This window comes from Simochromis diagramma, unplaced genomic scaffold (genome assembly GCF_900408965.1).
Source record: "Simochromis diagramma unplaced genomic scaffold, fSimDia1.1 OVJJ01000205.1, whole genome shotgun sequence".
In the NCBI taxonomy this organism is placed as follows: Eukaryota; Metazoa; Chordata; class Actinopteri; order Cichliformes; family Cichlidae; genus Simochromis; species Simochromis diagramma.
This window is the reverse complement of record NW_024386782.1, coordinates 16,122,626-16,148,315: the sequence shown is the minus strand read 5'-3', so window position 1 is coordinate 16,148,315 and position 25,690 is coordinate 16,122,626. Positions and strand designations below refer to the sequence as shown.

Genomic DNA, 25,690 nt, shown 5'->3' with positions numbered 1-25,690 from the left:
GATTTCTCATCTGCGGGGGGATAGGAATCCTCTCCAGAGCGGCAATTCTTTACTCCACCTGCAACAAGTGAAGCACGCACAATCCAAATCCAGCCAGCGACTCTAAAGACTTTGCCTGCCAGTTCATCATGTCAGAGCGGGGAGGGAGGGCGAGAGGTTGCTCTGAAACAACACCTGAAGGTATCACGTGGATGAACTTGGCACGACTCCACGAGCCTTTTTTTGCAAGTCAAAGACATACAACTAGAACCGCTGCAGATTAAAAGCAAAATGGGTTTGGCACACTCTGCAATCGCCATCAGTCTTATGCGGGCTTGTCAGGATATTTCAAAATAAGAGGAAGAATGAGCGCCGCGATTATATTGGATTTTTCCTGCCTGTTAATGGGTTGAAATTCCTCCCCGCACTGTGTACTTTAAGATACCGTGGAGAATTCAAGGACTGTAGCAAAGCTGAATTCAAAAGCAGATTTGTAAATTTTCGTCCAAAACTCTCTCAGTCTCTTGGGAGCCTCTTAGAAAACACACACACACACACACCACAAACAAACAACAAGCAATCTGCAGCCGATGAAGGATGTCAAAAACAAGAAGAGAAATTAAAAAGAGAAGCAGCAGCAGTTAAATTCTGCACTGCCACATTTCATTATTTATATCCTCCTCTCATCATGACTCCAGTGATGCTGCCGGCAGCGACAGTGTCCTTTGTCGTCGTCATTGTCGCTTTCTTAGTTTGAATATAACTGGTTAAAAAAGGCTGTCTGTCACTGGTTTCTGTAGTGGAAGCTGACCCAAGCCTGCTGGGAACTGAACTGTAGTTAATTAGTACACAAAGCCTGAGGGACAAAGAAAGTTTAAGGGAGCTGAGGGCGGATTGGAAGTGGTGGGTGAAGATTTGGGATGGGGGAGTCTTAAGTGTGTGGCACAGAGGGACTTATTGGGGGGGGGGGGGGGATGCTTTGTGTGTGTGGGTGTGTTCCTGTGTGGGGTACAGCAGGGGTGGGTGGAGGCGGAGGGATGAAGCAGAGGGAGCTGAGGCGCACAGACGGATGAATTGGCATCGTGAAGGGGAGCCTTGTCCCTAAGCTGAGAGCTTCTGCGAGCCAGCACACAGACACACACACACTCTCCCTGCTGGAGCCCGTCAAGAAACAAAAGGCCGGGTGGGTCTGGTGGGAAAGGACCTAAAAGGAGAGACTGCAAGACAGAGACTGCAAAAGGTCAAAGTATGGCATGAACTAATGAGGGCAGGCAGTTTGTCACGACGCCGCTTTGCTCTGGAGATGACACTTTGATGAGCGGTAAACTGTATCGTCTTTCTGAAAGCCTCACAGGGAAACAATTATACGTCCCAGCAGTATTTCCCAAGAGGCCTCAGTAACTCTCCCTGCACAGCCCCACTTTTATAGTAGGATTGATCAATTGATGCATTAGGTAAAGATGAACTGGGCTGATGGGACCAAGTAAAACTGTGTCATGCAGCTCAAATCACTTCTGGTTATTATTGCAGTGTATCAGCCTCAAAGGCTGCTCAATAACCCACGAGAGGCGCTCTCTATCCATTGTTATCAAAGCTCATATTGACGTCCTCCAACCAGTACGACCACAGTCCACTTAATGCCACAGTTGATCGCCACTTAACGGCAATGAGCGGGGAGTCCGGGCTGGTATTACCTGCTGCCAGCGCGGACAAACACTTTGGGCCAGTGGCTGCTGGCAAACCAGCTTCTTCCTCCTCCTCCATCTCCTCCCACCTCCTCCCTCCAACCCGCCAGCTGCGTTAAACCACACGAAAACGTCCAGGTGAAAAACGGAAATGTGGATGTTTTGCCTTCAAAATAAAAGGCCCCATAGGTAAAACGCCAGTAAAGCAGGAGCTAACGCTGATCTAGCCTGTGCAGTGGTTAATTTAGCTGATGTCACTTATTAATGTTTATACCGAGAATAAAAATAATTAAACAACAACAACAACAAAAAAGCGGCCCCCTTATTTACAAAAAGGATGTCCACAGTACAGAAATGGATCAGCATATTTAATTTAACATACATTTTACATTAGATACAACCCCTCCCACTTACCCAAGCTTTACTGGGAGTACTGTGTCCACTGAGGTCGGGTTCCTTCCTCCTTTCAGTCTTGAACCGGTGACAGTGATATATAAGGAAACTGTAATAAGTACTAGACCACGGAGAAACAGAAGTTGCTTAAATAAATAAAGTTTTGTGAACACAGGTTGTTGTAACTACATGATATAAAATAAACTACAAATTCAAGAATTTCTATTAGTAATAACACACCACATCACAGCTTTTGCTGCTTCTTTGATAATAATAACAATAACAATAATAATAATGATAATTTATTTTGTGCTATTCATTTATTATTTATTGTAGAGTGTAGTATTTTAATTCTTTATCCTGCTGCTGAAACACAGCAATTTCCCTTTTGGGATTAATAAGGTACCTATCTATCTATTTATCGATTCATCGATTTTTATGTCTATCCATTTGTCTTTAAAGACATGCTCTTGTTTTGAAAGTGCCTACCGGAAGCTGAGGGTTCACGGAGTCTGCCTTGACGCCGCCTCGAGCTCCCAGCCCCCCTCTGTGTGTGTGTCTGTGTGTGTGTCTGTGCCCCTGTGTTGCCATTCCGACGCACATCTCTGGCAGAGGAGCAACAGCCGCACGGAGTTGGTCAGAGCGGACTTCACAGATTCCTCTGCGGGCGGAGAGCGCTTCACACTCCGGGCTTCCACCCTCTTCTCCCGCGGGGGGCAGCAGCACAGAGATGCGCCCCTGGACCGAGGCTCCGTGTCGGTAAAGTCAGAGAAAGAGAATGAGACTGAGAAAAGGGCGCAGCGTAGCGGTCCTGTAAGCACCGCATCCACAACTACACTCCGGGGAGGATCTGGGGAGCTGGGTGAATGCAAACATACAGACGCGCTCGGTTACCTCTTGTTCTTTTGAGGATTTGGGTTGAATGGGGCGGCGAGAGCCCTCATCACAACTGAAGACATGAGAATGTGGAGGGGAACAAAAAGCTCGGCTGCGGTGCTCCGTGGTTGAGTCTCCATCCATCCATCCATCCACTCCAGGTCTACACACCTTTATTCATGTTGCAAAAGCCTGGTTTATGACAATGGATTACTTGCTGTGGGTGTGCAGCCTCGTTGTCCCTGTGGTCCTGGCTGTAGAAGGTAGGTCGTTTGATATTTTTCATCACTACTTTTTTGCTCCCCGCGGATGAACAATGGGCTGTTTGTAGGCGCTATAAACTGACAGCGAACCATGTCATTGTCAGGCAGAGGGATACAAAAATCAAAAACATACAATTACACACACTGTGCCTCCTTTTCATGACAGTGTGAATCACGCTGAGGTCAGTTTGAACACCACATCAGTGATGCACGCTGTCTACACCGGAGAGATTACATGCAACACGGCATCCGTGTGTTCCGTAATTATGGCTGTAAATATAAGGCGGGCTCCTGGGCTGAGCGTCAGTCTGCAATTCATGCACACATGCATCAGAACGCCCCAGTCCGTGTGTGTGTGTGTGTTTGTGTGTGTGTGTGTGTGTGTGTGTGTATTTGTGTATGATTACTCCCCTGTGTTTCCATTGCGGCTGAAGGACTGCCCTGTTGCTATTGTCCTTGTTGTCACACCCACGAGCCCGGTGAGGATGCCCACCTGCCCCACCTTTCTTCCCCCCCCCCCACAGCTCCACAGAGGTTAGAGACGGACTCCACGGAGGAGAAAAAGAAAGGGCTCCTCCTGTGATGCGTGCGAGAGGTGCAGACATGCTGTGGGTCCTGTTAAGCGGGGCTGCTTTAACAAGTCCCGGTGTGGCTCAATCTCTGGCCCCCGGACAATGCCGCTGGGACGCTCATGAGAAACGTTTTCAGATGACAAGTGTGAGTTAAAGGTCAGCGGCTTAACAAGTGCACTGCGAGCCCACCCCGGAGCCCCTCCAGCTCTCTCCCCACCTCCCCCGGGGGGAGAAGCCCACCATCGCCCACATCCCTTGCTCCCTCGCCCGTGGGCTCCTCTCTCCGAGCTGTAGCTACATTTCTCTGCTCTGCCTCGCCTCCCTCTCTCCCCTCCCCGTCCAATCTGCCTCTCCTGGACCGTGGCCAGCCCCTGATCCCTCATCAATTCTGGTGTCAGCAAGTAAATCAATGCAGCGGCAGCAGCACTCCCCGAGTCCCAGTGGGCTCTGACGCCAAAGGTGATCAGCCCCGCTTCCCCCCCTCAGCCCGACCACTAAGTGTTACTCAAAGCACAGGGGTTAACTAATGTTTGTCCTCTGAGGGTAAACATGAAGGGCAGATCATCACTCGGGTTTAAATGAGAAGTCGCGGTGATGATGATGTGGGCGGGTTTACATGTGCCTTGAACAGTGGGGTCTCTTGTTGTTGTTGGATCCACCTTGGCAACTTGAAAGTGTGCGCTTTAATTGCCAAAGTGATCAGGATGACTTATCTCCGGTTCGCGCCAGCAGATTGCAGTAAAAGCCTGGGCCAGCTGTGACGTTTTTACGTTCTAATGCTCTCGTTTACAGTCGGCGTTTACTGTACTCTTTTTAAAAAAAACTCGTAAACGAGATGGATGAGCGCTCAGAAAGCGTTTTACAAACGCGCCCTGCAAGGCTGCGGTGCAAAACGCTCGAAGCGAGGACGGGGGGCGGATTTTCATATTAAAAGCGAGCCTCATTCACATTTGTTTTTCCTTCCCTACTTCCTACACACACGAATGTCAACAAGAATCGTTATTTGTTGACCTGTAAAAGCAGCTGCGCGTGTTTAAATTAGGTCAGCAGCACAAAAAGGTGCTCATCATCAGGCGTCAAACTGAGCGTCGCACTCAGCTGTGAGCCTGTAGAGAGAGAGAGAGAGAGAGAGAGAGGTGCACTGTGAGTGAAGTTATTATTATTAACACCTGCAGCATTTACAGATCTTCACGGCGGCGACGATGATGATGTTTTGGGCTGTTAATATTTAATGTGTTTGCTTGTCGGCAGAGTGTCTTGTGTAGTACAAGGGGGAGGGGGGGGGGTCTCTTTCATGATGCGGCCGCTCGTACAAAGTGAATAAAACATCAGCGTGTGTGAGCTCCCAGAGCGCAGAGCTGTGTGGCATTTTGGCGATTATAAAAAATACAAAAAAAAAGGGAGAAAGAAAGAGCCTCAAATGCCACGGGGGTGGTGATGCTCTAAAGTTCCCACTGCAGAGCATTGTTTTTTTTTTACCCCTGGGGGCAGAACGACTCCACTGCTGCTGTAGTTTTATGGGAGAGGTGGTGGTAACGGTGGTGGAGGGGAAGAGATTTCTGGATTTGAGTTATAGCAGTTAGGGGATCTCAGAGGCATTGTAAATTTAACGGGAGAAGGGGTGGGGTGAGGAGGGGGAAGAGGTGTGGAACAAATGGGATCTTTTTCAGCGGGTTTCTGGGAGTCAGTGGTTTGATGATGATGAGGAGGAGGAGGACGTTGACACACTCCGGTGAGGAACGAAAACCGTGTTCACGCTGCAGCTTTACTGTTTCGAGCAGCACGTGAGCCCAGACTGCACAGGAGTCCACGTCTTTAGGATCTCGGTAGACATATTGTCTTCCTCCTGCTCCACATGGAGGTCAAAGGTCCACCCACTCCCCGCTTAACCCCCCCTCCCTCACATCAGCTGGGTGCAGTCCTTGCCTTCACAGAGGGGGCTTTTACAGATATGAGCTGGTCACCTTGCTGCCCCTGCTTGTTGCGCCGTGTGAGGTGAAGCCTGTTTTAAAGAGGCATGAGCTCGAGGCTGTGGTTAGCTGAGGCTGAGCGGATCTGTCTCCTGTTGCCTCTGGGTACAGGGGATAGAGGGAAGGGGAGGTGTGGGGGGTGGATCAGACACTCTGGAGACGGGCCTGCATCCACGGATCAGCAGCGAGCCGTCCAGTGCTCACTTGGCTGTGCGCCGCGAGGGCCCGCGTGTAGCCAAGCAAAGACAACAGGCGCTGATTTCACTGATTAGTCCCTCCTCTCTCTGGCTCGAGTCGTGCTAATCAGTAAAACAACCTTGTACACGAACGTGCATTCGGGCTCGACAAGTGAAGTTATTAACCGCTGTCGCTCATGCCCTTTCGCACGTAAAGCTCAGAAAACTGAGAATGCATTTGCCCTCTGCGCAAATGTTACCTATTAATTATCATGCCCAGGTAAATGGGATTTCTATTGTCAACACGCAGACACACAAAAATGGAAGCAGCCACTTATTCCTCCTTAAATTAAATGATTTTTTCTTTATTGCAGCACCACTCATATGCTTATTCCAACCTAGCAGCCTACTTTTCATTTCTGAATGTACTGTACATTAAATAAATTCTGCTTAAGCACAAATCCCACACTTAAATGTGGCCTATTATGCTAATTTCCCGCACTTTGTTTTTTATTCTTGGACTGGGTTGGAGTACCTCCTAGCTTTAAAAAATCCTAATTTTCCTCTTTCTGGGTCTTGGTCCAGCTCCTTATTTTCTCTGTCTGAAACAACGTGCCAGCATGCCTCTGATTGGCTGCCTCTGGTATACAGAAGGTTTAATAACAAGGGGGTGGGGCTTCAGTGCTAACCATATTAGGGATATTCCTTCTTGCTGACATCACACAGAGCCAAGAACCAAAAAAAGCTATCTAAAAGTGATTGGTTCATATAGCTCAGAGGGATTTCCTGCACATGCTCACCTCACTGAACTTTGGCCGCGCTCAATGTGAGCATCTACCACTGTAACAGAATATAAAATTAAAAAAGGGTGTAAAGGAAAACATTTTAGTTCTTCTTCAGCTAATGCACGACGCACGACTCCTCTTGCTCTCCATTATTTCAAAATTATCAAGTCATTATGAGTTTATGTGATTAGTGAATGCCTAATTAACCATCGTTTAGCGACGGCTAATGCACAGTTACGTCTTACATGTACACGGCTAGATTAGCTGGATCCCAGTCAGAAAGGGAAAAGCTGCTCCCATAAGTGTCTAAAATGCTGCTACGTGTCCCGAGGATCACAGATGGCGACTGATCAATCAGGGAGCATAAACTCATTACATAAACTCTTAGTGGCTGGATCCGATCACACGGGTGACCTACAGGAAATCGTGATGCATGGTTGCACTGAATCATCATGAATCATGCTTTAGATCAAACTGAGACACAGCACACCCACCCCGGTTTCAAGCTGTATGTTAAACTTGCGTGCTTCATCTTCACTGACTTTTTGCAGTCTCAAGCATTTTATTAGTGAAGCCTTATAGGATTTAACTCTCAGTTTATCGCTGCACATCAAGCGGCTGTTATCATTTACACACACATCCAACGTTATCTAGCATAAAAACGCCACATCGGGATGTCTGTTTGCTTCCCTTTAACCTCGATGTGAACGTAACTGTATGAAAGACAGATCAGTGCAGGGGCGGATCTACAGGGGGGGCAAGGGGGGGGGGAGTGTCCCCCTGCTGTGGAGCCTTCTATTAGTCCTGTACAGTAACTTAAGTTATTTTTCTCTGTTTGTTTTCTCTATTTATTTATTTCTGTATTTATACTGGAGAACCTTTTTGCGTCTCATTTATTGTCTCTTTGTTTTCTTAGAAGAGATAATGATACAAAAGTAGTTTTAAAGCGTTTTTTGTTGGCTCCATTAACATATAGGGGATTTTCAAATACCTTTTTAAAGAGAAATGTGCCACCCTGCCTAAACCCCCACCCCCAGGTAAAATTTCCTATATCCACCAATTACTGTGTGTCTTTCATTCTGAAGTTAGAATGAAAACTAGTGTAATCTTGCATCTCCACTGGCACACTATTGACCACCACTGAAAAGTAATCCATCCCCGTGCATGTATAGATCTATGTCCATTATCTCCCATGCTCTGAAAAAAAAGAAGAAGAAAAGCCGCTGTGGTTTTGCCTGAATAACACACATCGCTCATATCAGCGAGCCACAGATGGACGACCGATTTAGACATTCAAATGCAACTTATTTTAGTTAGTGACACTCAAAAGCCAAGGACACACTGTGGTGTAACCACTGTCTTCAGCGGGCTCCACCGGAACAAAGCCACCAAGTGCTACTGTTGCTCCACACAGGACACGCTATTTGTTTTAGCCTCTCACACCCTTCTCCGGCACTGTTATCAACAACTTGTGAGCAAATGGTGCACAGCGGGAGTTGTGTCATTGAGTCTCCGCGAAGAAAAGTGTAATTGTTTCAGTAATTAGCAGCAGAGGAACGATGGGAGCCTGCACGGCCACACAGCTGTAAGAGTGAGTGAGGTATCAGATGAACTCAGCAGATCACCCCCACTCAGGTAAACGTGTGATTGACAGCCAGACGACAGAGCTCATTGATCCTGCTGTTTATTCTCAACTTCTCCTCCCCATCCCCCCCCCTAAAAGATTGTCGACTCGGCTCTCACCTCTTCGCAAAGTTGTAAACAGCCAGGTGACGTAAGCATCTGCTCACCTGAGAGAGGTCACAGTTTTTTGTGTTTTTGCCTCAGAGAACAATATATTCCTGCTCATGTGACCCCCCCCCCCCCCCTCAATTCCCCTGGGATATTTCCCCTCTGAAGAAAACCCTGAACAGGCTTTGTTCTTTTAGTCCACAAGTGAATATTTGAAAGAAGTGCATCTGTGGGTGCCAAATGCAGAGAAAGCCTTAATTAGGCAGCAGCACAGATATGCCGCGATTGTCAGAGCTTTCAAAAAACTGAACGCATGTGGGTGGAGGTTATGGAGCGAGGGGTGTGTGTGTCATTTTTACCTGCATCCGTTTCTGGAGAACAGAGAACTGTGTGTGTGTGTGTGTGGTCTTTAAAGTGTTGCAACACTTTTTGTTTTTTTTTAATCCTTCTTCACACCATTTAATTCCCAGTTTGTGAACCTTACTCCTACTCTTAATTTGCAGAAACCCTTATGGACAGTCGGTGGGCTACCACAGAGCTGGCTTGGACCACATTCCCAGAGAGTGGGGTGAGTTTGCGCATGTATTTAGCTTAGTTGTGTTTTTTTCTTCTCGCTCTTTAACAGCATTTGTTCCATTTGCTTGTTAATAGAGCCCAGTCTGCCTTGAACAGCACACCTCCTGCTGCTTTATGGCTTTGTTTTTGCAGTGTATGTTTGCTTTCTCGGATTCTATAAAGCAAATGAGAAGCACACTGTGAGACATTGTGTGGAGGATATCAAAGATTTTCAGTTTTCAGACCACGTGAAAAGATCAGCAAAGGAATATCTTTTTTGTGCTTTTTATGCATATTGCACTTTAAACATACTAATGAGCAAGCGCACACAAACAGGAGTCAAATCCCCGCCACGTTTAAGGACTATTAGCTAGACTTTACCTTGAATGTCTCCCTAGGATAGAGTAGCCTGATAACTGAAAGCATGTGTCTTTTATAATGTGGGCCCAAGAGCGCATTACAGACAGAAATTAAGGTTTTCAGCTGATACCCCCTATAGGAATTGTGAGAAAATAAAACAACATGAATTTGACCCCAGGGCTAACAGCCTGACAGACCTCCCCCACACTCGGCCAGTGTAATTTGTCTTCACTACATGAGCGCAAAGTCAGTCAATGGAAATGGTGGGTTTCCATGGAAACGATCTCCGGCAGCCCCGGCTCCCTTCTTCTCCCCCCCACCACCACCACCAAACAAGGGCCGGCTCTGAAATGTCCCAGCATCCATGAAGTCATATGTCACGACTGGCGAGGCAGCCCCTCTCCTCACGCCTGACAAGCCCATACGTTCAAGGAGGCCCGGCAATTATCATATTTGTCAGGTAGTGCATCAGCGGGGTTGCCGGTGATTTACGACGCCTAATGCTGACTCTTGGGCTCATCGTTTGGGGATAAATTGCACGCGGGGAGCTCAGAGACGTGAGATGAGTTATGCATTATTTTCCTCCGGTTGAAATAATCAATTTCTGGAACGCTCATTTGTTATGGAAACGAAGCATTCAGTCCGACGTGGAATTAGAGGGTGGGGCGGCGGCGGCGGTGGTGGGGAATCAAAACAATTGACTTCTCACAAGGTTATTTCCTAATGGACTAAATTTATTGACCCACCGATACATTTATCATAGCTGCTAATGTTAGTTACCATATAGAGACGCAACTGTTAACAACACATAAAGCCATAGATGGTGCCCGTGTCACACCGGGCCCCTAAATCACTATTTCTACAGCAAGACATCAGACTCGCAGGGACACAAACCGAAGCAGATGCAAATATGTGCTCCTGTATTGTGTGTGTAGGCATAAGAGGACATATATAAGAGTCCATGTAACCTGAAATGCTCCAGAGTGCTGCCATAGTGCAATCACACTGAAAGCATTGCATTTAGATGGCCGTTTTAATAAATAACTCACTGTTTGCATTATACATATATGGAGGTGGTGGTGGTGGGGGGGTTGTTACAGAAACCGAGTCTTCCTTCGGGGCTGTTTCGATTGCAGCGCAACAGACATCGATGCGAGCGCTGCCTTCTATAGGTGTGTCTGCACCTTGTTTAATAGCTACTGAAGTTGAGCTTTGACGGAGCCCCGGAAGTGACTGATTTGCTGATGATGATGATCTGAGCTCCGACACACGATCGGTATCAGAACTCGTCAAACAGCCATAATGTGTGAAATTTGTTTTAATGGGAAAATGTTTTCTATTGAAAGTCCATAATAATTAGAATTTTCTGAATGATTCATGCAATTAGAAGCTTTTTAGCTGCAAATTATTCTGCACAGGCCACGTGTACGCGCACACGCACGTCGTGGGAATGTGTGTTGGTGTGCACGTGTTGTATATTCGTGCAACCATGTTTATGCCAGACATCACTTAGCTGTTTTCAACATTCTCTATGGGTGAACAGTTTGCATTAGGATGCACTGCATTTAACACTATTTAATATTAATTATCAGCGTATTAAAAATTGAGCTTCTGCCGCAGCTCGGTCGGTGCTGAGCGAGAAATGGAACTGTTTTTGAGTTGAGAGAAAGCATTAGATAATCACGGGGATTTTTTCTCCTCATTTAATTCTTAAAGCCGTTCCGCTCCTTTCTGCACAGTATTTACAGTCATTACCTCCCCTCATCGCAGTGTCTCCGTGTTGTCTCCACAGTGGGAGGAGGTCAGCGGATACGATGACTCCATGAGCCCAATCAGAACCTACCAGGTGTGCAATGTCAAACAGCCCAGCCAGAACAACTGGCTGAGGACGGACTATATACCCCGCAAGGGCGTGCTTCGCGTCTACGTGGAGCTCAAGTTCTCCGTCCGCGATTGTGCAAGCATCCCCAACATCCCAGGCTCCTGCAAAGAGACCTTTAATCTGTTTTACTATGAGTCGGATGGGGACATGGCCACGGACACCAGCCCTCTGTGGAGGGAGAACCCCTACGTGAAGGTGGATACTATCGCCCCAGATGAGAGTTTCTCTCTGCTGGAAGCGGGAAGGATCAACACCAAAGTGCGCAGTTTTGGCCCCCTCTCCAAGGCAGGCTTCTACCTGGCCTTCCAGGACCTGGGAGCCTGCATGTCTCTAATCTCAGTCAGGGTTTTCTTCAAGAAGTGCTCCACCACCATTGCCAACTTTGCCGTCTTCCCCGAGACCGCTACGGGAGCAGAAGCCACCTCCTTGGTGATCGCCCCGGGGGCCTGCGTGAACAACGCCATGGAGCTGTCCGTGCCGCTGAAGCTGTACTGCAACGGGGACGGCGAGTGGATGGTTCCCGTGGGCTCGTGCACCTGCAACGCCGGCTTTGAACCTTCCGCAGACAGCACTCAGTGCCAGGGTACGTGTATTTAACAGACATTTCGACTTTTATTTAACCAAAGCTCCTTTATATGCTCGGCGCAAGTCACCTCAGTCTGTGCCCTCTTTCCTGCATTTATTGTGTGGCTCCTGAAAGAGGGGGTGGGTGAAGGAGGGTGGAGGAGAGTATGAATTAATGAGCTGTTGTAGAGAGGAGCCGCATACAAATATTGTGCGGGCAGGACAGGAGGGAGAGAAAGATAGCGGGAAGGCACAGAAACAGAAAGGCAAGGAAAATGCGCATAATAGAGGCGGAGAGACGGAGTCCGGAGAAGAGAGATATTAACAGAGAAAAGGGAGATAGCACGATGTACAGTAAAGAGGGTTGAATGTGCCCAAAAAAAAGAAAACGGGACAGAAAATGAAAAGGGAGGGAAGGTGCAGGGAAGTCAAAGACAGACAAGCAAGGCTTCCTCTCACCTGGGTGTGAGAAATGGTGTCTAACATTGGCTGAGAGCTCATTCGTTGCCATTTGGCTGCTCAAGGTTAAAAGCTTGCCGCCAGCGCCTGATAAAAAGCTCTCCAGGGCCTCAGCCAGCGGTTGTGATGAGGAAGTGTAATTTCCTCCGCGGCCTCCTGTTAGTTAATCTACAGGCGGCCACACTCATTAACACCATTCAGACCAACGTGAGCCAACACTGCCACGCTAACATTAATCACTCAGACATTTCATTTCTTACCTCAGTCTTGCCTCTCGCTCACAGCCAAACACGGGATGAGATGGAGAGGAGGAGGAGGCGAAGAAGAGAAAAGAAGAGGGGGATGAGGCACAATAAGAGCGGGGAGAGGGGAACATTAAGTGTATCAAAAACTGGAAAATCATGGTGCCCTCCAAAGAGGTTAATGGATTGGAGAAAAGAGCGCCGGGTGATTCAGCACCCTCTCGAAAAGGAGTGGGGGAAAACAAACAAATAAGAGAAGATGACAATGCAGCCCTTAACACGAAAAAGAATAAATCAGATCACAGACTGTAGAGCCTTAAGGTCTCTTCGGATTGTGAAAGTGTAAAAAAAAACACATTTTCGTCTCGTCTTTGGCTTTTTATTGCACAGCGCCGTTGCGGTGTCATTAGCTGCGCTGATTTTTCCTAAAAGTGTCATTGTTGGGGAATTAGGGTGGAACTTGAGTTCAAAACGAGAGACCACTTAACCCAACTAGTTAATCACAGACTCTCCCTCCTGTCGGAGCCCTCATGCTGACACGACAGATGTTTGCCAGAGACCGCCACTTTTACAGCACCGGTTAGGAATGTGGCAAACAGTAAAACAAGGGGGGCTGATATATCCGGACCTTTTGCTGCTAATCCCCTTTATCTGAATCCTTCTTTAGTCTCGGCTTATGCTGGTTTTATCCTTAAGACTTGATATCACGCAACCTTCAGCGTGACGCTCTGGAATTCAAACGAATCGCTTTGGACACATCGTGTGAGATAGCCGTACTTTTCGTATGCTTTCCTAATAACTCCGCTCGGCTAATTCGCGTCTGCTCTGATCATTCGGATTGATTTATTGGCTTATTACGGAGCCGTTCCACACGCGCGTGGAGGCCTTGTTTGTATTCCGCGGCACGGATTCGGAGAACCGAGGACTGAGCAGACACTGATTGATGGGTTTAGGGTGTATCCCTTTTCTCAGAAGCATTCTCCATCCCTGTTTGTCTGACAACAGCAATCTCCTGTCAGCAGTCGGTCTTCATCTTTATCCTCCCTTTTTCCTCCTCTTCAACATGAAACTTTGCTGTCATCCCGACTCTCTTTTTAGGGAGATTAATGTCACCTAGCCGAGAGAGTGAAAATGAAAGAGCAGATGCAAATGTATAGATAAGCCCTCGTGCTTAAGTGTTCGTCATTTCTCACGTACGTATCAGCGCTTCCTCCATAAATATTGAGCTTTGCTGCTACTTCACAGGTACTTTGTTCTCTGACAGATGTGACAGCCGCTGGTCTTGTAGATAAGTGACAGCCCAGCATGGTTTTTTTGTTTTTTTTTTGTTCCTTTATTTACTTATTTAGATAGATAGATCTATATATTTTTTTTGCTTTTGTTCTTATTGTCCTTTTCATTTTTCTCGCCCACTCATCCAGCGTGCATCCCCGGGACCTTCAAATCCAAATTCGGAGAGGGATTTTGCGCTCCCTGCCCAGCCAACAGTCGCACCAGTGCACGAGGAGCCAGTATCTGTCCGTGCCAGAATGGCTTCTACCGCGCTGACAGTGACCCCCCTGACTCCGCCTGCACCAGTAAGTCACTCTCCGCTGCACAGACTGGAAAAATAGTCTGAATTTGGAATATCTTTGGTGCTCGTTGTGACTTGTTTGTAGGGGCTTCATTTTAATCTGTTCATACCAAAAAGAGAAGTAGTGATTGTGCCCAATACACTAGTGCTCCCTGTGGGGTGTAAATCTTTCACTCTGATGAAAGTGTCACTTCATCGGAACAATGTATGTAAATAGGCTTAAAACCAGCTTGGGGGAAGATGCTAGGATTTTGCCGTTTTCGCTGCTGTGTGCTTCTGCACACTCTGTCACTTTTTAGATTGATGCTGCTTGAAATGATTACATTTTTGGGTTCTGTTTTAGCAGAACGGCTCATGAAACTGCACAGCTTGTCTGCACACTTCAGTGTCGATTTGTCATGATTGTAGGAGTGGACTATGTTAACATGTTTTTTTCTCAAATCACGTGATTGTGTTTGGTTTTAGTTGGCGGTTATCACCACAGCAGAAAGAGAAATGGTGAAGCCAGTTAAAGGTTTTGCCAGTTTTCTGCAGCCAAACCTGATCAAGCTGCAGGTTGTTTGCAGACAACTCGGGGTCTCCCATGATAACCACTTACGGTTGCAGCACTGGTTTCACTTAGCAGCAGCCAGCAACCTCCAGCAAACACTTTGGCAACCTGTCGGGTTGCATTTTTCCTTAACCGAACCGCCTCTATCACCCAGTGCTAGGGCTTGTTCTGCCTTCACGACAAATCCCAGTGCTGGGTTTCAAACATGATTACATCAAGAGACCCGGTTACAGCGCAACACCCTGCTTTGTGACAAGATTTTTAAAAATCTGAGAAACATATTCTTTGTTTTTTAAATCTTCCACTGGCATGGAACTTTAATTGCTGCTGAACTGCAGCGTGTTCAGATTTCTCGTGACGCAGGAGTTGTCCACTGTGCTGTGCGCGATACAACCACCAGTCAGGGGAAGAAAAACGTATATTTACTGACCGATAGTGAAGTGGTTTCTGGATGCTGCTGACAGTCGATGAGTAAAATCGCAAGTTGCAAACATTGATGCTGCACCAAAAACTTCCTTATGCTTGCTGAAGTCAGTCGCCAGCAGCTCGTAGTTTACATGGAAGGCATTGAAAAGTTCAGTGTTAACCAGAAACAGAAGAACGTTCATCATCATCATCAGAGTAAAAGTTGTGCTCAGCGTTGCAGCTGAGGCCTTTTAAAAGGTGCAACTTTTACTTTGAAGGTAAACAGCTTCTGTTTCACGTTGCATTTGTCACCGTTTTAAATGCTGCTTTGGAAATAGGAGACAAGTTGGCGTCCTCTATGCAAACTAAAGGTGACTGCAGCAGTCTGCTAGTGACCAAAGCATTCGCCTAGAGGTTTTCGCCAGCTGCTTGAGGAAGATATTTTTCCTAGTGATCAATGGTTCAGGGGGTCATTGAACGGTCTCTAATCCCGTGTGACTGAGACGTTATCAGTTTCACAGCGCCTTCCAGCAACCATTCGCCAAGATGGTTGCTGGTTTAATAGGGTTTTTCACATGTCTTAAATGGCAGATGATTTAACATCGCATGGTTAGCAGTCATGTGACCACAAAGTCTTCATAGTTGGAGTGGGAACATAAGGGCGGAGCCATTGGGGGAAACACAAATGGAACGAGAGCTGGAAGCTGGGTTACTTTTGGGGCTCTTCTTTATGCACCAGGCAAGCAATATGTATTCAAGTTAGTGGGGACGATCTTTATTCAGTTCTCCCTCAATAAAATTGAAATAGTAACACGACCAACTCACTTTCTGAGTGGAAAGTAGCAGCAGGTGGGCCTACCTTGGTAGCAATGTAGTAGAATAGTAAAGCAACATTATGTTACGTGCTGAAATTATGAAAAAAGAATGTGTCAACAACGTACAGGTCGATAAAAAGCTCCACTTGGTAACGCGTCAGTAAAATCGTCAGGGCTCTCAAATGTCAAACATTTTCTCTTTCTAGGCTCTGAAGCCGAATACACAATGCTCAAAACTCAGTTTGACTTTAAAATGGCAAACACGCGTCTGTCAGCGTTTCAAATTTAACGGTAGTTTGGTGGTAACTAATCGGGTCTGGTGCTGACCGCGGTGTCGGTGCCCGTTCTGCATGGAAGGGCCTCGGAGAGGAGCCGCAGCCCCAGTCGTGCTAATGGAGAGCGACATGTGCTGCCTTGACCGTGTAAAGTCAGGCCCCGGGGGCCTTTCGCTACGTTAAGTGACACACACGGCTCGCAACTGTCTCCCCCAGATCCTCGTCACAGGAACACTGTGGACTCTGACACCGACCAGTGTGTGCAGACAGGCGGGCAGGGACACAAACACCGCCTTCGACTAAACATGCAAACACACACAAACACACAGGCCTGACAGTTCTGTCCCTGCGGTCTGTCAGGGCTTGTGGCAGGCAGCCTGCGCTTTGTGTTGGAAGCTGTGTGCGTTGCACAAGAGAGGCTCAGCCAGTCAATGGCCGGCAGCTTGGACTCAGCGTGTGTTTTAGATGGGTGTCCAATTAAAAGAGCCTCCACTCTGAACTGTGCCTGCCTAATTAGAAAGGACAGGGTGAGTGAAACCCAGCTCAGGGCGAGCTGGCTGAGCTGAAGTCCGTGGACAGGCGGTTTCAGAGCTTAAAGCTTGAGAGAGCCCCCCCCCCTTCGCTCTCTTTCTGCTGTGAGACAGGTTAGACTTTCTTCTGCTGGAAGCTTAGAGGCAGAGAGCTTCTCTTCTCTCCCTGTAACAGGATGAAAAGCACGTCTGTTGAACCAATCTGTGTTGCCTCCCTCCTAGTTTATCATACTTTATCCAGGTTTCAAAGGCTCTTGACTCAAAAACGTAGCACTGCTTATTGAATTGCGGTGGCCTTGGGTCATACTGGCACGAGAACATGAATTTCTATCAAGAGTAGATTAGCTAAGTTCCATAAGCACCGAGAGTGGTTATACATAGGAATGGACTGCAGGGCTGCTGGTTTTCTGCTTGTGTTCTCTTAACATGTTGTCTGTTTCAGTACACTTAGCAGCACATCTTCTTCCTGAGATATTAAAGGATTTTTACACCACTGGGGAGGATAATGCCAGCATTGCATAGGGAGCATGACTAAAGCCTCACTGTGTGTTTTTATTCTCTGCCTGCCCACCTGTTTTAACACCTACGTGCGCGTCTGTGTTTGTGCAGCGATCCCCTCGGCGCCTCGCAACGTCATATCCAGCGTGAACGAGACCTCTCTGTCCTTGGAGTGGGAGGAGCCCGAGGACACGGGTGGGCGGAGTGACCTCGTCTATAACGTCGTGTGCAAGAAATGCCTCCGAGACCGGAGCCCGTGCACGCGCTGCGACGACAACGTGGACATCGCTCCACGCCGGCTGGGGCTGAGGCAGAGGAAGGTGGTGGTGAGGAACCTGCAGGCTCACACCCGCTACAGCTTCGAGGTGCAAGCTGTCAACGGGGTTTCCGGGAAAAACACAACCCCACCCAGATACTCCATAGTCAACATCACCACCAACCAAGCCGGTTAGTAGAACATCTGTCAGTGACACTGGATGTTTCCACAAGTTCATTCATAGAGTAGCTCCAATCAATACCACTTAGCATCACGATGAAACAGGCTGGTTAGTGAATCCCACGTTCAGTCAATGTCTATGAGTGTCTTAATGAGCTTTTAGGATACAGAGCGGTGCTAACACCAAGAGTAAACATTGCTGAACAAGCTCATTGAAAGCGACAGATGGACAGACTGAGCAGGAGCTCAGCCTTTCTGAGGGTGTTACAGGAAAAGGCAGATAAAATGTAAAATGTACACTATATCACCAGCGTCAGCATTCAGCCCACTGTCAACCAGGCGTCTTACGTTACATCACTGCCAATGTCACCTTTCAGCATCTCCACTTAATATTTGCAGTGTCATCATCAACCAAACTGCTGAGCGCTTTTCACACGCTGTAATTACTTTCCCAGTTAACCTGCACTCAATCCACCTTACTGCAGTTTATGGGCCCAGGACAATGGCTGTCAGTTGAGTCTTCTTCAGGCCTCACAAATCAACAAACTGCAGAGCGGTGAAGGTGAATCGCGTCCCTCTGTTCTTTAACCGTTCAGGTTGAAGAATTTTGAATAATAATTATCTTACTTGGATGGTTTGTGACTTCAGAAGAGGAAAAATCTTGGCAACTTACTGTGAGGACCCGCCAACTTGGATATGAACACACTTTCCAGTACCAGTGTAATAATATACTGTTCTCTCTGATGTCCACCCACAGCACCTTCAGCAGTGCCAACTGTCCATCTAATGCGCTCCACCTCAGACACGCTCAGCCTGTCGTGGCTGCCCCCGGAGAAACCCAATGGAGTCATCCTGGACTATGAGATTAAATACCACGAGAGGGTAAGCTCTGCCTTTATAGCTGCTGCCTTATGTAGGTCATAGTGGGTGTCTTATTTACTCTGACCAAGATTATATTTTGGACACTGGTGTAATGCTGCGATGGAGGTGGACGTTTATATTATAAGCGTTTATGCAAACTCAGCAACTGGTTGTGGAGATGCTGCATCGCTTGCATTGATCAAATTCCCTAGGGCCATTTTATAAACTCGGATGGCTAAACATTCGAGTATACTGCCACCCCTATATTAAAAGAATAAAGCTCTGCAATGGCTCTGCTAAGTCCAGCGTTTGGTACCAGGCCCATTATTTTTAAAGCTTTACAGGCAAAAACACCACGGAGCGTTTCTAAGCCTGACAGGGAGAATTTCATGAATATTTCACAGCAGCATCATCTCTCTGTCGTTTAAACCTCCATCTCTGCAATTGTCATGCAAATGTTAGAATTACTCCATTCATGTACACAAAGTGATTTGCATGCATTTGATTAGCTTTGCTGGATGACTTCACATTCAATTGTGGGAAAAGTTGAGGCAGGTCCAATATTTTTCTGGACGGCTCTGAATGTAGAAATGATTGAGCTTCAGAACTTTAATATGCATAGGAATAAATCTTTAGTTAAAAAAAGGATCCAGTAGGTGCTAGGAGTGTTAGCCATAGTTAGCATATTACTTAGTCAGCCGCTGTGCATCAATAAACTAAATCTGTGATTTAAAAGTGTCATTTCTAAAGTGCAGCTTTTATTTTTTTCTGTGCTAATGGTGAACACTGCCTTCGCCCTTCAGTTAGAGTAAATACTAAACTGCATTGTAACAGAAGCTCAGTTAGAGCTGTGAACTTCATCCGTGGCGTTTGCTAGCAATAGCTAGTTTGCTAATAGTAGCACCATTAGCCACAGTAGCCATTTCCCACAGGTTTTTTTGGTTAAACTGGAAAATTTCAAACAATGAATTAAAGATGTGTGCTGCCTGTTATTTTTTGTTCAGCAAGGTAATCTGTATAAATGAACACACCTTTTATTATTTTTTAAGCAAAAATTGAATTAGTTAGTGTTATAAACATACTACCACTAATCTCCTGTGTTAAAACATCTCGAGTTTCACTTGTTGGTAGATGTTTACTCTCAGACATGTCATGGGTGTAGCACCGTGATGTTACTTGTTTGTCTTGTGCTCCATATTTTGAAGCTTAAGCTTAAGCTTCAGCTTAAGTGTGTTAGCTGCTGTCATGCTGTTGTTTTGTCCAAAATTATCCGCCATATTGAACGTGTTGGGAAGGTTACTTTTAAAATGTATTCCACTACAGGTTACAGAATACATGCCCCAGAATGTATTTTGTAACGTATTCCGTTACGTTCCTCAATGAAAGTAACGTATTCTGAATACTTTGGATTACTTTATATATTATCAAACTTTTTACAACTACATGAATGTACTATTGCTGTGTCATTTATTACTATTACTGAAGGTTACTTGCCATACCAATACCAACTAGATTTTTAAATCGTGATATAAAATGAGTAACAGTAGGGTGGACATTAGGTAAGGCTGCACTTTTTGCTGCGATCTTGTATTGAAAACTATTCCACGCGTATATAAAAAAGGTCCGCGGCTCCGAACCGTAGTAAAGGGACCTCTGGCTAATACGTCGGGCTCCGTGTCGGGCTTGTAGCCGAAAAATAGCTTTACTTTGTTGTCCGGATATACTTTCTAGCAAGAGAGAGGCGTTGCAAGGCTGCTCCAACGGAACTTATTGTTTCGCAGAAAAACACGAACACAGTGTACATTCGAGTCTTAATAGCTTACTTACAACTGGGTTACACTGCCCATGAGGCTACATTCTTTAGGGCTATGCCTGTAACACTCTGCCTATTGCCTTCATGTTAAATAATTTTTTGAACAATAATTTTTAAAAATATTTCTTTTAACATCATTATGCGGGCTGCAAGTAGAGGTGACATGTGCTGCGAGATTGAGACCCAGGCATTAGAGCCTCTGCGTGTTTTGTTTGGGTTTTCACTGGTGTGAAATGACCAGAAATAGAGAGAGGGGACAAAAATAGAGAGGGGACAGCCTAACATATGAAACAAGAAAAGACCGCAATTTAATCCATTTACTTCAACAAAGTAACTGTATTCTGAATACCACCTTTTTAAACGGTAACTGTAACGGAATACAGTTACTCATATTTTGTATTTTAAATGCTTTATGCCGGTACATGTATTCCGTTGTTGGGGTAGTAGTGTATTACTCATGACTCATTACATTTCTTAAAAGTAATGCTTTGTGCTATCTAATTACTTGTTGGAGAAAGTAATTTGTTACACTACTTAAACCTGCTACATTAATCCATGTAATAACCTAAAATGCATTATCACATAATTACCACATTAAAAACCCGAGGCTACACCTCCACACAGCAACACAAATCCCCATCCTAATGAAGAGACATTAACTTTCTATTAGTTTTTATGCATGAACAAGAAACTAACACCACAAAGCAAAGTTGAAACCTAACCCTAAGAGACTTTAAAGGGATCTCCACAATTGCTACTTTAGAATTATCTATAAGGAGATATCAAGGCTAGAGTGCTGGAAACCCGACTGCTCATCACCGCCTTTGTTACCTGTTGAAGTTCAGGGTCTGGCTGCTGGGCTGTGATCAGCACTTACTCAGCTTTGACATCATTATGGGTTCTTGGCTAGCTTTGTGTTAGCTTACTCTCTGTGCACACACTTCCAAGGAGTCGATGTTGTGTTAGCGTTTGTTGCTGTCTGGGTTACAGTTTGCATTTCACCATCACGATGTTGTCGCTTCATGCAATAAAAAATTTAATTAAAAAATTAATGCCCATATGTTCAGTCCTCAAAAGCTGTAAACCGCTAGTTACCTCTTCTTTGAACAGTAACTGACGTAGATTTCTTACTGAAACATAGTCTTTCCAGGCAGCTTTGACCTGGCATGTAGTTAAATTTCTTGGGAGAAAAGATATGTGGAAGGTTAAGTGTTAAGAGGGACTTCCAGTCATGTTGTAAGATAGGATGAAGATTTCCCACAGAAGTCTAAATCAAGCTTAAAGTATTACTTTCCAATGCGTCACACCCAAACCCTGGATGTGATACAACAACCAAAAAAATATATGGAAAAATATGCCAGAGCCTTCCTGGACAGACAGGAGAATTGTGGGGGGATGACCAGTGCCCCCCCTGAAACCACCCTTGGTGGCGCCCCTGTCCTGAAGGTTGAAATCGATTGAAAAGAAGATACTTCACAAAAAATCTTCTAGCAATTGCTTTAATCATTAACAGCAGCAGTAAAACAAGAAAAATCACGATGCAAATCGCAAAACATTTTTCACTTTTTAGGTAAAAGCTTCATCAGTGCAGCCTGCAATTTGCATTTTTTGCTGTCTACGTGTTGTGTTGCTCTTGTTGGACAGTGTTTGTACACATGTCTGTCGCTTCAATTTCTAACTACGACTGCAGCAACATAGTAGTGACCAAAGAAATCGCAAGGAGGCTTTTTCCACCCAGTCATACACAAGTGTTTGTCATTGACCAGCCTGTAGGCCTGCGTGACTGGGACTTGTTCGCTTGACCCTGCATTGTCCAAATGACAGTCAGGTTAGTCAAGTAGTTAGAGGTCATGTGTCTCCAAAATCTCAATATTTAGATGCCATAGTTCTAACAGTGCTAACAGTGCAAACACTAACAAGCTTGTTCAGCAGCTGCTTCTATAAACTGTAATAATGCAACTCCAGTATTCGGTGGATACAGTTATAACAAAGAGGGAAACTATCCACAGAGGCCCAAACTGTTTTTTGTTTAATGCCAGGCTGTAAACATGTGTTTTTAATGCTGTAAAGTTGGACATTTTAACATGGGTGTCTATGGAGATTGAGTCACTTTTAGAGCAAGCCTCAAGTGGCCATTAAAGAAGCTGTAGTTTTTTGGCTCCTCTGTGTTGGCTTGGGTTGGTTACAGTTTCAGAATACACAAGAGGGGTATTAACTTGGATTTTTCTATGTTGTAGTACAAAACGTGACTACCACTAAAGCTTGCATTAACTGCAGACCGTATTTCAGTCGTCTCACAGAAAAAGCCCAATAAAAAAAAAAAATCTGCTGACTTTCAGATAAAGGAGCCAGGGGAGGAAAATGCTAAGTCATTTTAAAATTTTAAGACTTACTCCTGCTACACTGAATATCAGCACAGGTTTGATTCTTTCTTTATGAGTTCATCTTCAGCTGTATTTGTTTTAAAGAACACTTATTGTCTGAATTTAAAACATAACAGCAATTTTTGTTAAACACCAAGTACTGCGGTCACAAGTGACACTTCCAGGATAATGTTATATACTAAAAAGAACTACAGACTCTTTTACTGCCTACGTAATCACTGTTTACAAACTGTAAAACGGGTCTATAACACTAAAGCTAGAAGAAAATTGCCAATCTTCAGCTAGCAATGGCTCATTTATTAGTAATAAAAAACCAGCTGGTCAGACCAGGGATGTCAAACTCATTTTACAAGCCATGAAATGTATGAGTTAAAAGTCCACAGTGTGTATGTCCTCCTTCACATTCTCCAGCGGACCGGATCGGAGTCTTCGCCAGGCCAATTTTGGCCCCCGTGCCGTATGTTTGCCACCCCTGTAATAGACTAAAGAAAGCAGCAAGAGCAAAACTTGTTAGTCTGTTAGAATAAAAAGAAGGACTGGCACATCCACGAATAATGAATTCATCCTTTAATCCCTAAGAAGAAGATTATGACACGCCATTTTTTCAAAGTATGATATTAGTTTGTGAAGCTAAGCGAGGATAGAAGGATGGAGACACATAACCCTGCTGCTCTAATATTTAATATTTATGTTTTTCCTTCAGGGCCAGGCAATGTCACACACTGTAACTTCCCAGCACAGCTCAGCCAAGGTGGAGGGGCTGCGGGCTGCCACGCCCTACGTGGTGCAGGTCAGAGCACGCACCGTTGCTGGGTATGGACGCTACAGCAACCCCATGGACTTCAGCACCAGCCTCCACAGTACGGACTCGTTCTCTCCCACTTTACCGTCTGTTCCTGATGATCTGCTGCAGCAGTTCTCTTAATGAGGGTTCAGACTTGATAGTTTTTATGGCTGCCCTAATTGGTAGCCATTATGCATGCAGCGCGAGCCACCCTTTAATCTCTCTGCTGTTATGCATTCATTTGTGTGTCTCCGTGGCCCAGGTGACCCTCAGAAGTCCGTGCAGGACCAGCTGCCTCTCATCATCGGCTCGGCGTCCGCAGGTCTGGTGGTCATTGTTGCCTTGGTGGTTATCGCTGTTGTCTGCCTTAAGTAAGTGTTTGATTTTCATTACCGACAGGCTGAACTACATGTTTTCACTTTGTCCGTTAGACTTTGAACAAAGATGCTCATTAAATTTTAACATGCTCTCAGAGGATGTAAACTGTTAGCCGCTACAAATCAGCTCCAAAAGAGGGGAAACAAAGAAAGGAAAAAGCAGATGTGCTGCCAGGAGTTTCGTCCTCAGCCTGTGATTATCTGATAGCGCAGTTAGACGTTAGCTTGATTCACTGTACCTGGAAAGCTGGCCAGGGCTGATTATGTCAATGTGACTTTTCTCATGTGCTTCTTGTTTACAGGAAGCAGCGCAGCGGGTCAGAGCTGGAGTACACTGAGAAACTGCAGCAATACAGTAAGTTTATGTGCTGAGCTTGGAAACCGTCTCCTCTGTGCTACTTTTGCTCATGCCAGCACAGTTAGCCCACTGATTCAATCAATTATCCAATCACCTGTTTGAGGCAGGAAAACATTTCCCTGTTGTCTCGGAGGAGGTCCGAGCACACAGATCATCTGAGTTGAAGTAGATACGTGCGCAGCGGGAAATAATTCCACACTGGACGAGGAGGGGCTGCCCGCACACTGAAATGTAAAATATTTGTTAATGCAACATTTTTCCGAGGTCTTTGCTTGATGAAATTTCAGTCTGCGGAAAGTCATTTGTTTGGTTTCTATTTTTTCCCCCTGAGACACACATGGCATGAATTGCAAGCTCCCCAATGTGATTCAAGTTCTCCACTTTTCTGTCTGCCTGTGGACGGGATGCTGTCATTTGAAGGCCAAAAATGAAGCAAAATGAATTGCTTGTTAACTATATTTTGTTTTGATAGGTTCGATAGATTCTAATGCAAAACATCAGCCTCGCTGCACAGATCTTAATCAAAGCGCTATCAGTAGGAGAACAGGACTAAGAATCTACTGCTGTGCTGTGAGTCTCTGTCTGAGCACAATAGTGTCACTTGCAGTTATTATAAACTAAACTCAGTGATTCAATTTTACCAAATCACAACAGCAGTCGCCTCAAGGTGTTATAAATTAAAGACCTCCCAAATCATACGATGCCCTATGAGCCAGCACTTGGCAACTGCGGGAAGGGAAAACTCCCTTTTAAAAGGAAGAAAATGTCCGGCATACATCTGCCATGACCAGTTGGGAATGAGTGGAGGAAAACCGGATAAAAGACACGCTGTGGAAGAGAGCCAGAGATGAATAACAGCTAATTATTAAATGCTGAGTGGTGGATGCGGTGGCGGTGGCTCTGCCTCCCAGTCTTCTTTTAAATACCGTAGGAACCACAAGCAAACCTTCAGTCTGAGAGAGAAGTGCTCTCAGGATGGCACTATAAGGTCTCTGAAAATAACATGTGGTGTGATTATTAAAACCTTGTATGTGTCGAGAAGGAAATTACACGATTAGGCCTTAAATTTTGACCTGATCCTGGGATTAACTCACATGTGGGCAGATGCCTAGGATTTCCTACATCAGTGTAAATGTTCATGTAGGAATTAAGTGGATTTTTCCGTGTTTTATATCTTATGTTCTGTTTTTGTATGTTAGAAATCTTCTCACTGCAGCCATATTTCGATTCACTTATTAAATATGTGGCCTCTCTGTAAAAAATGTCCACTCGTGCATCAGAAGAAAAGTCATACCGATCTTTAGGATTAGGATTTATCCTTTTCATTACATGAATGTCTCTGCTGAATCTCATAGCAGTTCGCCACAAAGTTGTTGAGATGAATCAGTGTGGATTCATCGTCTGGCTTTGCTATCCGTGGATCAAACACAGCATAGCTAGGAACATGTCTTATTTATACTGCAGCATTGATTTCACTCATATTATTCAGCCGTTGCCGTATTCAAAGCTTTGCTTTTAACAGATGAACTCATATGAACG

At 45.5% G+C, this 25,690-nt stretch overlaps 1 protein-coding gene across 1 annotated transcript in view; it reads left to right on the top strand.

Annotated features, from left to right (window-relative positions):
* The first annotated feature begins 2,571 nt into the window (after positions 1–2,571).
* Positions 2,572–25,690, top strand: part of ephb3a (eph receptor B3a) — a 35,244-nt gene continuing 12,125 nt past the window's right edge. The window contains exons 1-9 of the mRNA XM_040022260.1: positions 2,572–3,196; positions 8,934–8,998; positions 11,138–11,810; positions 13,914–14,069; positions 17,250–17,585; positions 18,332–18,456; positions 23,336–23,492; positions 23,679–23,787; positions 24,096–24,148. Coding sequence (XP_039878194.1) covers positions 3,133–3,196; positions 8,934–8,998; positions 11,138–11,810; positions 13,914–14,069; positions 17,250–17,585; positions 18,332–18,456; positions 23,336–23,492; positions 23,679–23,787; positions 24,096–24,148 — 1,738 coding nt within the window. The 5' untranslated portion in view covers positions 2,572–3,132. The remainder of the gene's footprint in view (positions 3,197–8,933; positions 8,999–11,137; positions 11,811–13,913; positions 14,070–17,249; positions 17,586–18,331; positions 18,457–23,335; positions 23,493–23,678; positions 23,788–24,095; positions 24,149–25,690) is intronic.